The sequence below is a fragment of the Argopecten irradians genome, chromosome 7 (assembly GCF_041381155.1).
Source record: "Argopecten irradians isolate NY chromosome 7, Ai_NY, whole genome shotgun sequence".
Lineage (NCBI taxonomy): Eukaryota > Metazoa > Mollusca > Bivalvia > Pectinida > Pectinidae > Argopecten > Argopecten irradians.
In genome coordinates, this window is record NC_091140.1 from 22,636,827 (window position 1) to 22,651,884 (window position 15,058).

Genomic DNA, 15,058 nt, shown 5'->3' on the forward strand with positions numbered 1-15,058 from the left:
TGGTTCTGTCCTCTTACACAGACAGCTCCTGTGTGGACGACTCTTGGTTCTGTCCTCTTACACAGACAGCTCCTGTGTGGAAGACTCTGGGTTCTGTCCTCTTACACAGACAGCTCCTGTGTGGAAGACTCTGGGTTCTGTCCTCTTACACAGACAGCTCCTGTGTGGACGACTCTTGGTTCTGTCCTCTTACACAGACAGCTCCTGTGTGGAAGACTCTTGGTTCTGTCCTCTTACACAGACAGCTCCTGTGTGGACGACTCTGGTTCTGTCCTCTTACACAGACAGCTCCTGTGTGGACGACTCTTGGTTCTGTCCTCTTACACAGACAGCTCCTGTGTGGACGACTCTGGGTTCTGTCCTCTTACACAGACAGCTCCTGTGTGGAGACTCTTGGTTCTGTCCTCTTACACAGACAACTCCTGTGTGGACGACTCTTGGTTCTGTCCTCTTACACAGACAACTCCTGTGTGGAAGACTCTTGGTTCTGTCCTCTTACACAGACAGCTCCTGTGTGGACGACTCTGGGTTCTGTCCTCTTACACAGACAGCTCCTGTGTGGACGACTCTGGTTCTGTCCTCTTACACAGACAGCTCCTGTGTGGAAGACTCTTGGTTCTGTCCTCTTACACAGACAGCTCCTGTGTGGACGACTCTTGGTTCTGTCCTCTTACACAGACAACTCCTGTGTGGACGACTCTTGGTTCTGTCCTCTTACACAGACAGCTCCTGTGTGGACGACTCTTGGTTCTGTCCTCTTACACAGACAGCTCCTGTGTGGAAGACTCTGGGTTCTGTCCTCTTACACAGACAGCTCCTGTGTGGAAGACTCTTGGTTCTGTCCTCTTACACAGACAGCTCCTGTGTGGACAACTCTGGTTCTGTCCTCTTACACAGACAGCTCCTGTGTGGACGACTCTTGGTTCTGTCCTCTTACACAGACAGCTCCTGTGTGGAAGACTCTTGGTTCTGTCCTCTTACACAGACAGCTCCTGTGTGGAAGACTCTGGGTTCTGTCCTCTTACACAGACAGCTCCTGTGTGGAAGACTCTGGGTTCTGTCCTCTTACACAGACAGCTCCTGTGTGGACGACTCTTGGTTCTGTCCTCTTACACAGACAGCTCCTGTGTGGAAGACTCTTGGTTCTGTCCTCTTACACAGACAGCTCCTGTGTGGAAGACTCTGGGTTCTGTCCTCTTACACAGACAGCTCCTGTGTGGAAGACTCTTGGTTCTGTCCTCTTACACAGACAGCTCCTGTGTGGAAGACTCTTGGTTCTGTCCTCTTACACAGACAGCTCCTGTGTGGACGACTCTGGGTTCTGTCCTCTTACACAGACAGCTCCTGTGTGGACGACTCTGGGTTCTGTCCTCTTACACAGACAGCTCCTGTGTGGACGACTCTGGGTTCTGTCCTCTTACACAGACAGCTCCTGTGTGGACGACTCTGGGTTCTGTCCTCTTACACAGACAGCTCCTGTGTGGAAGACTCTGGGTTCTGTCCTCTTACACAGACAGCTCCTGTGTGGACGACTCTGGGTTCTGTCCTCTTACACAGACAGCTCCTGTGTGGAACGACTCTGGGTTCTGTCCTCTTACAACAGACAGCTCCTGTGTGGAAGACTCTTGGTTCTGTCCTCTTACACAGACAGCTCCTGTGTGGACGACTCTGGGTTCTGTCCTCTTACACAGACAGCTCCTGTGTGGAAGACTCTGGGTTCTGTCCTCTTACACAGACAGCTCCTGTGTGGAAGACTCTTGGTTCTGTCCTCTTACACAGACAGCTCCTGTGTGGAAGACTCTGGGTTCTGTCCTCTTACACAGACAGCTCCTGTGTGGAAGACTCTTGGTTCTGTCCTCTTACACAGACAGCTCCTGTGTGGACGACTCTGGGTTCTGTCCTCTTACACAGACAGCTCCTGTGTGGACGACTCTTGGTTCTGTCCTCTTACACAGACAGCTCCTGTGTGGAAGACTCTTGGTTCTGTCCTCTTACACAGACAGCTCCTGTGTGGAAGACTCTGGGTTCTGTCCTCTTACACAGACAGCTCCTGTGTGGACGACTCTTGGTTCTGTCCTCTTACACAGACAGCTCCTGTGTGGAAGACTCTTGGTTCTGTCCTCTTACACAGACAACTCCTGTGTGGAAGACTCTTGGTTCTGTCCTCTTACACAGACAACTCCTGTGTGGACAACTCTTGGTTCTGTCCTCTTACACAGACAGCTCCTGTGTGGACGACTCTTGGTTCTGTCCTCTTACACAGACAACTCCTGTGTGGACGACTCTTGGTTCTGTCCTCTTACACAGACAGCTCCTGTGTGGACAACTCTGGGTTCTGTCCTCTTACACAGACAACTCCTGTGTGGAGACTCTTGGTTCTGTCCTCTTACACAGACAGCTCCTGTGTGAGACTTTTTGTCCTCCCAAGTGGATCTGTGTCCTCTTACACAGACAGCTCCTGTGTGGAAGACTCTTGGTTCTGTCCTCTTACACAGACACTCCTGTGTGGAAGACTCTTGGTTCTGTCCTCTTACACAGACAGCTCCTGTGTGGAAGACTCTTGGTTCTGTCCTCTTACACAGACACTCCTGTGTGGAAGACTCTTGGTTCTGTCCTCTTACACAGACAAGCTCCTGTGTGGAAGACTCTTGGTTCTGTCCTCTTACACAGACAGCTCCTGTGTGGAAGACTCTTGGTTCTGTCCTCTTACACAGACAGCTCCTGTGTGGAAGACTCTTGGTTCTGTCCTCTTACACAGACAGCTCCTGTGTGGAAGACTCTTGGTTCTGTCCTCTTACACAGACAGCTCCTGTGTGGAAGACTCTTGGGTTCTGTCCTCTTACACAGACAGCTCCTGTGTGGAAGACTCTTGGTTCTGTCCTCTTACACAGACAGCTCCTGTGTGGAAGACTGTGTGGAGACCTGACTCTTGGTTCTGTCCTCTTACACAGACAGCTCCTGTGTGTCTGTGTGGACCTCTTGGTTCTGTCCTCTTACACAGACAACTCCTGTGTGGAAGACTCTTGGTTCTGTCCTCTTACACAGACAGCTCCTGTGGTGGACAGCTCCTGTGTGGACGACTCTGGGTTCTGTCCTCTTACACAGACAGCTCCTGTGTGGAAGACTCTGGGTTCTGTCCTCTTACACAGACAGCTCCTGTGTGGACGACTCTGGGTTCTGTCCTCTTACACAGACAGCTCCTGTGTGGAAGACTCTGGGTTCTGTCCTCTTACACAGACAACTCCTGTGTGGACGACTCTTGGTTCTGTCCTCTTACACAGACAACTCCTGTGTGAAGACTCTTGGTTCTGTCCTCTTACACAGACAACATTGTCTCGACAAGTGACAGTTTGTGCTGCATATATAGTGCTCAGCATTAAGGGAGTGAGACAATTACTTCACTGTTGTCAGTATAATGTGACTGGTTTGGTTATATTTAGTGTGTTTGACAGTATATTTCAGTAAGTTAGCACTATAAAAAGGGTAAGAGTTCCACAGTCTCCCAAAACACTCAAAACAACACCAAGCACAACAGATTTCATACAGGAAAGACCATCGTTAATTATCTTAGGAAGTAATAAGAAGTCATTAACCAGACAATTTAAAGGTCTGTCCTTTTATGGGAAAATAAAGAAAGAAAGAAAAAACAATATTTGTATGAAAATCCAAGAGACAAATTTAAGCATGTAAATTATTTCTGCTGTATCATTTATGTATCTTTTTATTCCAGATTCCTAATTGAACGTGTACAAATCCTTTGTTAATGTTTTTGATGTTGTTTTTCCAGGCTCTCCACCAAAGTGTACCCTCCAGTTCATTCACACCGGATATTACACCAATCATACTCGCGGCCCACAGAGACAATTACGAGATTATCAAACTATTATTGGACCGAGGCTATCGGATTCCCAAACCTCACGATGTGCGTTGTATATGTAAAAACTGTTTACAAGGCAGTAAAGAGGATAGTCTTCGTCACTCACGGTCGCGCATCAATGCTTACCGTGCTTTAGCAAGTCCGTCCCTCATTGCACTGTCAAGTAAAGACCCAATCCTCACCTCATTCCAGTTAAGTCGTGAATTAAAAAGACTAAGCAAGCTTGAAAATGAATTCAAACTGGACTACGAAAAGTTAGCTAAAAAGTGTAAAGAATTTGCTGTGGATTTATTAGAGCAAACACGGGGGTCAAAGGAACTGGAGATTATATTGAATCATGACATTGGTAACCATGGAGTTTCTCCCCCTGAACAGACAGAACCGCCCGTAGAGGAAAAAGTGAGGCTGTCCAGATTAAAACTAGCTATCAAGTTTAACCAGAAAAAGGTAAAATATACAAGAATACTTACCTAGTTTCCAAGAAAAAGCACGAGACTGTACTTTATGATCAGACTGTACACCAACCTATGTTTGCAGCGACATGCACGCGCTTTTATACCCAAAGACATTTTCGTGCAGATTTATTTTCACGATCTAGATTTCTGGAGGTTCACTTTATCCATATTTTAAAGGGACAATTCAGTCTTAGAGAACATTAAAATTTGTACATATATCGGAAAAAACAGTTCTAATGGAAATTAGATCAGTCGATTTTACTGCGATATGCCTGAAAAGCCCATGGTTGTGACATGTGTGTAGATGTTCAAACTCGCTTGCTGTCTGCCATTACACATTGTGGTCAAACTTCTTGTATGCCAAACTCTATCCCTTGCTCGTAGAGTAATGCAACTTTTGTCTAGAACTGTTCAAATCGCTCTGACAGTAGTGTGTTTACCTTATTAGTTGAATTGTCTTGCTTAAAAATCATTTTATCAATACAACAATACATTTATGCCATATTTTGCTTCCTGTTTATGTAAAAGAATTAGCCTGTGTGAATTGTCCCTTTAAATATTTTCAAAGCAGTTTTTTTCTCGATTTCTTATCAACCACGAAATTCGACAATTTAATCAAATGTAGAAATAATTAGTTTAAAGTATTGGAAATATACAGTTGAACAACATGATCATTTGAGAATTCCTGATTATTTGAGATAACCAGCTCAGCTCAAGGATCATTAAACTTGAATATGTACCAATCACCAGGCAGAACACATAATGCAAATTGCAAAAGTGACATGTTGTATGATTGACAGCAGACGAACATCAATGACCAATTAAGTTCATGGAATTTTAAACATTGAACTTAGATGCTTATTTACTGTTAGCCAGGTCATAGCAGATAAGAGTTTGACTATATATTGACATAACAAAATCCATCTTGAATCTTTTTTAATTTCTCGCTTTTGCAGTTTGTTGCTCACCCGAACTGCCAGCAGTTACTAGCCTCTATCTGGTATGAGGGTTTGCCAGGATTCCGTCGTCACAGTATCATCCGCCGTCTTTTTGTTACCTCGCTCATTGGAATTATGTTCCCCTTCCTGTCTGTGTTCTACCTTATCGCACCAAAGAGCGGGCCAGGAAAGCTGCTCCGTAAACCTTTTATAAAGTTTATATGCCATAGTGCTTCGTACCTGACATTTCTAGGTTTGTATAAGTGGTAAAGTTATCTTGATTGTTCCACTTTCTATTGATTCAGAGACGATAAAGAATTCTATCTTATAACAAAATAGAGCTCGTTGCCATACAGAAGACACCCTAGGCCAGTATGGTAGACCTTGACCTAGTTACAGGGAAGATTTATAGAATTAGCTGATGTATATCCCAATATTTGATTAACTTATTGCAATCATCTGCTCAAATGTTTCACATAAATGGTCCAAATAAATGAATTCCTGTCTGCTTAGAATATTAAATAAGGAATTACATTTGTTCGTCATAATCTCTCCGACTTTAAGAAAATTAAAAAAAAATTAAATAGATTATTGCTGATTTCATACACTATTTACTACTCTTTCAACCATCCATTTACATAGAGACAGAACGGGTGATGATATCACTTAATTAAGCCAGTTATAACATCTAGGGTGACCTTGACCTTTGATTGGTTTTCAGTGTTGCTTATATTAGTATCCCAGCGAGTAGAGATCCCGTTCCCCTGGTCAGCCAAAGCCAGCTCTATAGCAGACATCGATAAGATAAGCCAAGAAGTGCGAGGGGCACCAGCCACAAATGTCGAGTGGATGATCCTTGCTTATGTTGCAGGTAAAAACAGGGCGATCTTGTGAGGGAAAATCTTCAGGTAAGGGCAGATAACTTTTATGAGAGGAAATATTCAGTTAAGGGTAGGTAATTCATGTAGGGGGAAATCTCTTAGGGTAAGGGCAGGAAACTCTTGTTGGGAGTAGATATTTTAAGGTAAGGAAAGGTAACTCTTTCCTGAAGAAAATATTCATATAAGGGCAGGTAACTCTTAGGCCAAAAAAAATATGTCTGTTTAGGGTTACATTGGTAGGTAGGGATTTTTATTTTTTTTTACATTTTTTTGTCAAGTTCAGATGCAAGAGGGAGCTGTTTTCAATAAAATGATTAAACATAAGTGTCTTTCACTCTTGACCTAAAGTAAAATTATTAATAGGAGTATCCTTTTAGGTACAGAAAAAAAATTAGGATTGGGTAAAAAATAAGGGTTGGTCGGGTAACCCTAAACAGAATATGTTTCTCTTGTTGGGAAAAATCTATAAAAAGACACCAAATTTAACTCTTACAGGGTGAAAATTGATTTCTATAGTTTGCCACTTTGTATTCATATGTACTGCATGATGTTTGGGTCAATTGCAAGCCAGCTAGAATTCATATGGATCAACTTATATAAAGAGTGAAGGACCAGCTGGAATACATGTGGATCAACTTGGAATCATCTAGAATAACATTGTTTCTAATTATAATGTACAATCAGTGTCACCTGAAAGTCAGCTTAAATTGATATTGTACATTTTAGATAAGCTTATTTACTGAAATAGAGCTGGCATCACCATTACATTATTGGTCAACCTAAAGCCAGTCAGCATGAACAAACATTGTACAGTATGGGTCACAGTAACTTTTGTAATACTACAGTCTGGGTCACAGTAACACTTGTAATACAAGAAGATCTAGGCGTATTCTGTGATGTATATAATGCTAATTAAGACTTATTGTTATTGACAGGTTTGGTGTGGGCAGAGGTGAAACAGTTGTGGGATGAAGGTGCCCATGAATACGTCCATGACATGTGGAACATTCTGGACTTTGTCACCAATTCTCTATATATAGCTACGTTGACCCTGCGTGTGATAGCTTACCTGCAGGTAAAAGTCATACAGTTTTTTTTCTGTAGGTCAAGTAGTGTCATTAAGACTCATGATAAATTTATTACAGAAATTTTTGCAAGTTGATAAAATTAACTAAACCGATGTGTGCAATATACCAACAAGTTCAAAAACCTCAAATTTCACATTCATCTATAGCTCATATAGAAGTTTTTAGAATCTAGCTGTCATTTTTAATTGACTCCACCCTCAATATTTCAGGAGTTACTATCACTGTCATTATACATTCACCTCTGAAAAATGGCAAAACTGAAGGCTCTGTGTGTGACAATAGATGAACGGGTCATTTAAGATACAGCAAAAGAATCAAATAACTGTACAGTGTAATTGACTGGTTTGGTTTTGAAGTTTGACGTCTCTGTCTCTGTAATCTTCAAAGAAAGTCTATGCAGACCTGTGATTGGTCACTTTTTTTCTCCAACTGAACTGCCTTCAATTTCACTATGACATAAAACGACAGTGATAGTAACCACTGGAGTATCGAGGATGCTCCAACTCATATCCATTCCATCATGGTATGTCACAGCTTAGCCTGTCCCATTTCACTTTGGTATAAGGAGACATTGTTTATTTATTTCCTACAAATTTTTACTGTAAAAATTGGAGTTTATAGATCTGAAAGAAATGTTGATAAACTTACACTGATGAATGCCTTTTTAATATTCAATCTCGTCTACTGATTAAGAAACCTTTCTTCTCTTCAGGTTCAGCAAGAAAAATTAGAGGGAAAAGCATCAGCAAATCTCCAGCGGAAAGACTGGAATGCATACGATCCTAACCTGATCGCTGAGGCCTTGTTTGCAGCAGCCAATATATTTAGTTCTTTAAAACTGATTTACATGTTTACAGTGAACCCCCACCTGGGGCCCCTTCAGATCTCCCTTGGTCGGATGATCGTGGACATTATGAAGTTTGCTATAGTGTATATGATGGTCCTCTTTTCCTTCTCATGTGGTCTTAATCACCTTTACTGGTACTATGCAACACTCCGTGACAAGGAATGCAAGATTAACAATATAAAATCATCATGTGACAGGCGATACAAAAGCTTTGCTAAGTAAGTACTACCAAACCAGTTATATCTAACTCTTTCCACACGTTGTATTCTGTGTTATTACATACTTGATTCTCCCAATTGTTTTACAGTTTGTTTGAGATCATCCAGAGTCTATACTGGTCTATATATGGCCTGGTAGATTTGGAACATGCTGAGCTGGAGGAGCCCCACGAGTTCACAGAGTTCATTGGCAAGCTGATGTTTGGTAGCTACAGTTGGATTGCTCTTGTTGTCCTTCTCAATCTCCTTATAGCCATGATGAGCAACTCTTACCAAAATATTTCAGTGAGTACCTTGTTTCTCGTAAATCATATTAATCTTTTTGTATTTTTAGCCTCATTTACATGTTTCTTTTACCAAAATCTCCTTCTGCTTTTATAAAATAACATATTTCATTCTATTACAAATATGTTTCACCTTATCTCTATCTATAGGTATTTACCTTTGAACTTTGTTTAGTATTTAGAAGTTTCAATCTTTCACTGCCTACTTGCCTGTGCTTTCCTTCACCTACATGCTTATCTCCCTTTACCTGTTTTTCCTCTTTATCTTTCTACCCATCTTCCTTTATCTACATGCTTATCTCTCTTAACCTACTTTTTTCTCTTGATCTTTCTACTTATCTCCCTTTACCAACATACTTTTCTCTCTTCACCTACATGCTTATCTTCCTTTGCCTATTTTAACCTCTTTATCTTTCTACTTATCTCCCCTTACCTACATACTTATCTCCCTTTTCCTACATGTTTATCTCCCTTAACCTACTTTTTTCTCTTAATCTTTCTACTTATCTCTCTTTACTTACACTCTCATCTCCCTTTACCTACTTGTTTTAACTCCCATTACCTTTTGAATGTTTATGTAAATATTTGTTCCTCCATGCATATCCTCCCTTTCCCTATTGAACATCCCCTTAGATCAAACATTAGTACCCTAAATTCTTAAAGCCATGTATCAATAACATGGACATATTTATATTACAGTCTGTACCATAATTGTTCAGATGTCTTTATGGCTTAATAAGGCATCCCTAAACTTTCTTTTCTTCTAGAGACATGGAGCTAAATACATTGGATTTTATGTCTATTTCATTTTTGAGAATAATGTATCTTTGTTTGAATTTGACATTCACTAACTGTATTTTACTGCGTATAATTCATCCATTGTACTTAAATCATATGATATTGTTTTATATTTTGCGAGTAGAGTCAAGCAGATGAAGAGTGGAAATTTGCGCGGTCTAAGCTGTGGATCAGCTATTTTGAAGACAGTGGCACATTACCTCCTCCATTTAACATCATTCCTTCCCCAAAAACTTTCTACTACCTTCTCATGTGGTTCAAGTCTAAACTATGTGCCTGTTCTAAACACCAGAAAAGGAGTCGATGGCAGAGTATACGAGTATGTACATCCTCGCCCCAATTTCACTGATGTTCCATAACTTCGAGGAATTCCTTAAATAAAAATTCATTATAGTAGCACATTACAGAAATTAAGGAAAATGTCTTAACTTTGATTTTCCTTAATTTCTGCAATTCTTTCCTATGGAATATATTTAGTTTAAAAGTTTCCTGAAGTGAAGGAATATTGCTGAAACTAGGGCACTAATCATTTCAATTGATCTAAATGATTATGTATAATGAAGCAATTTAATTGATGTTAATGACATAACATTTTCTTTTTAATTTTAAAGTCAGTGAAAATACCATTATTTATGTTACCCTTACATGCTTGACAAACATCTGTCATGATAATAATTCAAATGTGGTAAGGTAATGGAATGTTTAGTAACAGAATTATTTATTTGATTTATGTTGTAATGTTTGAAAACATTGGGTTTTTTTTTTTTTTTAAATTCAAATTAAATCACATGTTTAGTCATATCTCCAGAATGCAAGATTTTTACTGAATATTTTTGTTCCAGAAAATTGTTAAAAAGATAAACGAGAGAGAAATAAGATATCAGGTGAGTGAATATTGAGGAAGGGGAGGTAACTCAAACAGCACATAGAGATTACCTGGATGTGGCCAATTTGAACACACATTTTTTCCAAGCACTCAGTTTTCATCCAAAAATTAATGCCCATGCATATCACCTAAACCTTCCTTAGTTGGTATGAAATGCTTAACAAATAATTAGTTTCTCAATAATTGTAAATCAAAGTATCCTGTATTTGTTGTGGGGAAATGAGATTTTAGTACCAAATTGATTTTGATTAAGCTATCACATTAATACACAATTACACATACTTATTTACAATTGCTAGAGCAATTTTCTTTTAGGGCAAATTTTCTTCAAGTCATTTTTGGTTTTCAATTGCTCTTCAATTTTGTAAATTTATTTTAGAAATGAAATGATGATGATGATGAATAAACTGGGGATGAATACCATGTCTTTCCTCCATTATCTACTACAGGCTGTGATGAGAGACTTAATCAAACGTTACATCATGCAAAAACAGCGAGGTCCTGAGCGGGGAGAAGGTGTCACAGAGGACGATGTCAGTGAAATTAAGCAAGACATTTCTTCATTTCGTTATGAGCTACTAGAAATTCTCCGCAGCAATGGAATGAAAACTCCAAACCCCAACCAGCCAAAGCCTACGAGTAAGAAACTGCGATACTGGAAACAGCTCGTTGGCAGTTTATCCGATAGTTTTGACTCGCAACAGAATTTAACACCAGACTGAGCATGTGCAAACCCTTCGGCCGCACAGCTTTTAAACTGGGTTTACCTCAGCACTCCCTTACTGTTGTGTTAAGGGTTTAGGGGTCATGGATGTTGTCTTTGTGCTATTTCTGGTATTTTCAATTAATGTTTGATACTTTTAGAGTAGAAGTCATTATTTTTTTCTCAGTTTTATAATCAATTTAATATTATTTTGTTTTATCATTCATTTTGTAGTTTTATTTAAAACATTTTTAGGATTATTTTCTTACATATTGATGTTGTGTGATTTAATTTATTAAAGCTTCAATTTATTTTGATTTTTATCAAAATCATTGTATAAAAGAGCTTTTTATAAAAAGTGCATCTTCTGTAGAATTTAGATGTGTGAGCTCCATGATCTTTTAGATCTGTGAATCTTTGTATAACATTATGCACTGCCTTATCCTCCTCTGTTAAGTCACCTTAGGTATTTTTCTATATTTTGATGATGATAATTGCTCTATAGTATAGATATACGGGTCTTAAATTCAGAATTTCTAGTCATAATCACAGATCTTATTGGAACTATGAAACCGTTTTCATGCTTAAGATAAAACTCGAGAATTTCTTGGTGTCTGTTGTGAATTGCCAAACTTTGTGACCATGTTGTAAATAATTGATATAGACACTTTCAGCAGATAGTAATTCCTCTAGATTGCACTTCAACCTAGAATATCATATGTCACATTTTTAAACAGAAATCCCCGCTAGATGGCTTTATGGAATTTATGGATGGAAACTCTCCCTAGATACCACAATTAATGTAGTTTTGGTAACAGGAAACTATCATGATTTGGCTACAGATAAGCATCTCTCTCTAGAACAGGGTTGTAAAATTAGCTTTGGTAACTAGAAATTTCCACTAGATGGGGCTACAGGATATTACCAATATAAAGCGCTTCCAAATTAGCACTGGTAACAGGAAATTCCCACTGGGAGGCAGTGCAGTGACAGGAAACAAGACTTTGGCTATTTGTGGAGATTTGGTTTAATAGGTGGCACTGCCCTGGACTCTGTGGTTGCCGTGGAAACACAATCAGGTGATTTAGAATGCTGTGTACACTTGCAATGCCAGATAGATTAGATAATTGCACTATCATCTCTCACTGTCTGACTAAGGTCTGCCTTTTTCTAATGTGCTATCACTGCTTCTTGTTTGTATCATACATCTGACCCCATATGACCTTGACTTCTGACCTCTTAAACTCCCTCAATGCCATGATCTACTAGACAGGTCATCAGCATCCTGTTAACTTCCAAACAATGGCAAAATCATTTTTAGGCTTCAATTTTAGATACAAGATATCTCTATTTTCAGATACAATTATTACAAGTGCTCTGATTACATGTATGCATCATTATCCATTTGTGATTTTGATGACCTTGACACCACATATGTTTCAATAACCTTGACACCTCAATGTCGTGTTTAAAAGACAGAGACATTTATTCCTTATCGTTAAATGACATTGACATATTAGTCTTCATTCGTGATGTTTAAATCAAATATTTATTACAAAAAATGACACTGACATCTCATTCTTCATTTGTAATGCTAGATGACCTTGACACATTATCCTTTATTTATGATGTTTGAATGACCTTGACATGTTATCCTTTATTTATGATGTTTGAATGACCTTGACACATCCTTATTTATGATGTTTGAATGACCTTGACACCTCATTCTTCGTGTGTGATGTTTCAATGACCTTGACACATCATTCTTCATGTGTGATTTTTGAATGACCTTGATCTCCCATTCTTCATGTATGATGTTTAAATGACCGTGATTGACACTTTACTTTTAAATTGTGATGTTTTAATGACCTTGACACTTCATTCATCATTTGTGATGTTTGAATGACCTTGACACCTTATTCTTCATTTGTGATACTTCAATGACCTTGACACCTCACTCTATATGTCTGTTGTTTGAATGACCTTGACCTTTCACTCTCCATCTGTGAAAGTTAACACATATAATCATGATAAAAAATCTTTTGATGTTTTCTAATGATATTGATATTTTTAGTAATCATTTCTGAAATTTAAAAAAGTTAACATTGACATTTCTCTTACATATGAAAACTCTAATCTGACCTTGGGTTTAATAGCTGATGAACGAGTCGGTTCCTTTGATTTGAAGATGAATAACATACTTTGCTAAAAACATGGTAAAATTGATCTTTTTTACAGTAAAATTCTATTTTTAGCTAATAGTGATTATAGCCATTATAATTTTCTCCAGTTTCCTCACCTGGGCCTTACAATTCCGTCCATTCTCATTTGCTTGCCTCATCCTTTGCATGCTGCCATTTGTACTTATTATAGATTGCTGCCTTTTGTAAAGAATGTTGCTACTACATGTAGTTGGGAACCAACTCCACACTTTGGGGAGTTAAAATGGAATTACTGATAACTGCCTTTAGTGTTTGATTTCAATAGAAGATACTGAAAATAACATAAAATTCTCATTAAAAACCATAGTTTCCTGCATGAGATCGCCAGAATTAAGAAATAATATGAACCTGACGCATGGTTTAATTGATGTTGGGCGTTTCAAATTGCCTTTCATTTGTGATCCATCAGTCCTTCCGTCAGATAACCGTTCTTGTTATCACTATTTCTCAGAAAGTATTGAGGGATCATTCTCAAATTTTATATGTAGGTTCCCCTAGGACCCTAGTTATGCATATTGCATATTGGGAAAAATCATTCAACGAGATGGCCGCCAGGCAGCAATCTTGGCTTTTGATAGTTAAAAGTTTGTTATCGCTATTTCTCAGAAATTACTGAAAGGATCATTCTCAAATTTCATATGTAGGTTTCACTAGAGCCATTATTTTGCATTTTGCGACCAATCGGTCAACGAGATTGGCAGCCATCTTGGATTTTGGTAGTCAAATTTTGTTTTAGCCATTTCTCAGAAAGTACTGAAGGAAACATTCTTAAATTTCATATGTAGGTTCCCCTAGGGTCCTAGTTGTGCATATTGCATTTTGGAACCAATCCTTCAACAAGATGGTCGCCATCTTGGATTTTGATAGTTGAAGTTTGAAAAGTAGAAAAAGAATCCATCTGACAAATCAATCTTTGGTGGGCGCCGCAATCTCTCGGGGATCTCTTGTTAGCTTTTAGCTTATGTCATGGCGTGGCGTCCTTCCGTCAATATCTCCTTTAGATCGCTATTAGTCATAGAGTTCTACATGGATTGTTACCAATTTTGGCCACTCATATCCTTGGGGGAAACTGAACAGAATTTGTATAAAGTTTGGTTCTGATCACCCGAGGGCAGGAGGGGTGGGGCCCATCAGAGGAAATAGAGGTAAATGCTTTAAATCGCTACTAGTCATAGAGTTGTGCATAGATTGTAATGAAATTTGATCAGAAACATCCTCTGGGGAAGGGGAACAGAATTGTTTCATAAAATACCAATTACAGTCTGATAGTTTTCAAAGGTCATGCCAAGGCTATTCATTGAACCTAATCTTATCCAGAGATTCATTAATTTTAGTGTTCAATTAAAAAATAAACTATTGTTTATCCAGATCAACATAATATTTAGGCTTTAGTTTACAAAAAAAGGTATTGCACCTAATTTAATTGACCGTATGCTTTTAGCACTAATACATACTTGTTGATCATAATTAATGAGGCCTAAGAGAGGAATTCACAAATAGCGACCACATTTTTTCTTGTAGTAGGAGTTTGAAACAGAAGGAATTGTATGCATATGAAATAGTCTGCCTCAAAAAATGTTTAATACTAAGGTGGTTATCTGAAAGTTGTCTCCCTTTGTACACATATTCCTGAGGATATTCTAAAAATGAATGAACCAAGATTACACACAGGCTTGCATGAGTGATGATCAACTTCAGTTTTGTTTTGTTTAAATATTACTGTATAGATGCTTCTATTTGCATAGAATTAAATTTCGCTGCATCTGCATGCAGTCAAGTGAATTTCGGCAAATTTTAATAATGGTGAATACCAATGGAAAGATTAAGAAAAATGATAATTTGCTACCAATGTATGGCTAAT

General features: G+C 38.7%; 1 protein-coding gene across 2 annotated transcripts in view; it reads left to right on the top strand.

Moving 5' to 3' along the window:
* The window catches only part of LOC138327873 (transient receptor potential-gamma protein-like), a 110,302-nt gene that overhangs the window by 92,178 nt on the left and 3,066 nt on the right, over positions 1-15,058 (top strand). For both annotated transcript variants that reach the window (XM_069274313.1, XM_069274312.1), the window contains exons 3-11: positions 3,788-4,324; positions 5,289-5,523; positions 5,992-6,141; positions 7,087-7,226; positions 7,952-8,304; positions 8,394-8,589; positions 9,511-9,705; positions 10,229-10,270; positions 10,722-10,911. In XM_069274313.1, coding sequence (XP_069130414.1) covers positions 3,788-4,324; positions 5,289-5,523; positions 5,992-6,141; positions 7,087-7,226; positions 7,952-8,304; positions 8,394-8,589; positions 9,511-9,705; positions 10,229-10,270; positions 10,722-10,911 — 2,038 coding nt within the window. The remainder of the gene's footprint in view (positions 1-3,787; positions 4,325-5,288; positions 5,524-5,991; positions 6,142-7,086; positions 7,227-7,951; positions 8,305-8,393; positions 8,590-9,510; positions 9,706-10,228; positions 10,271-10,721; positions 10,912-15,058) is intronic.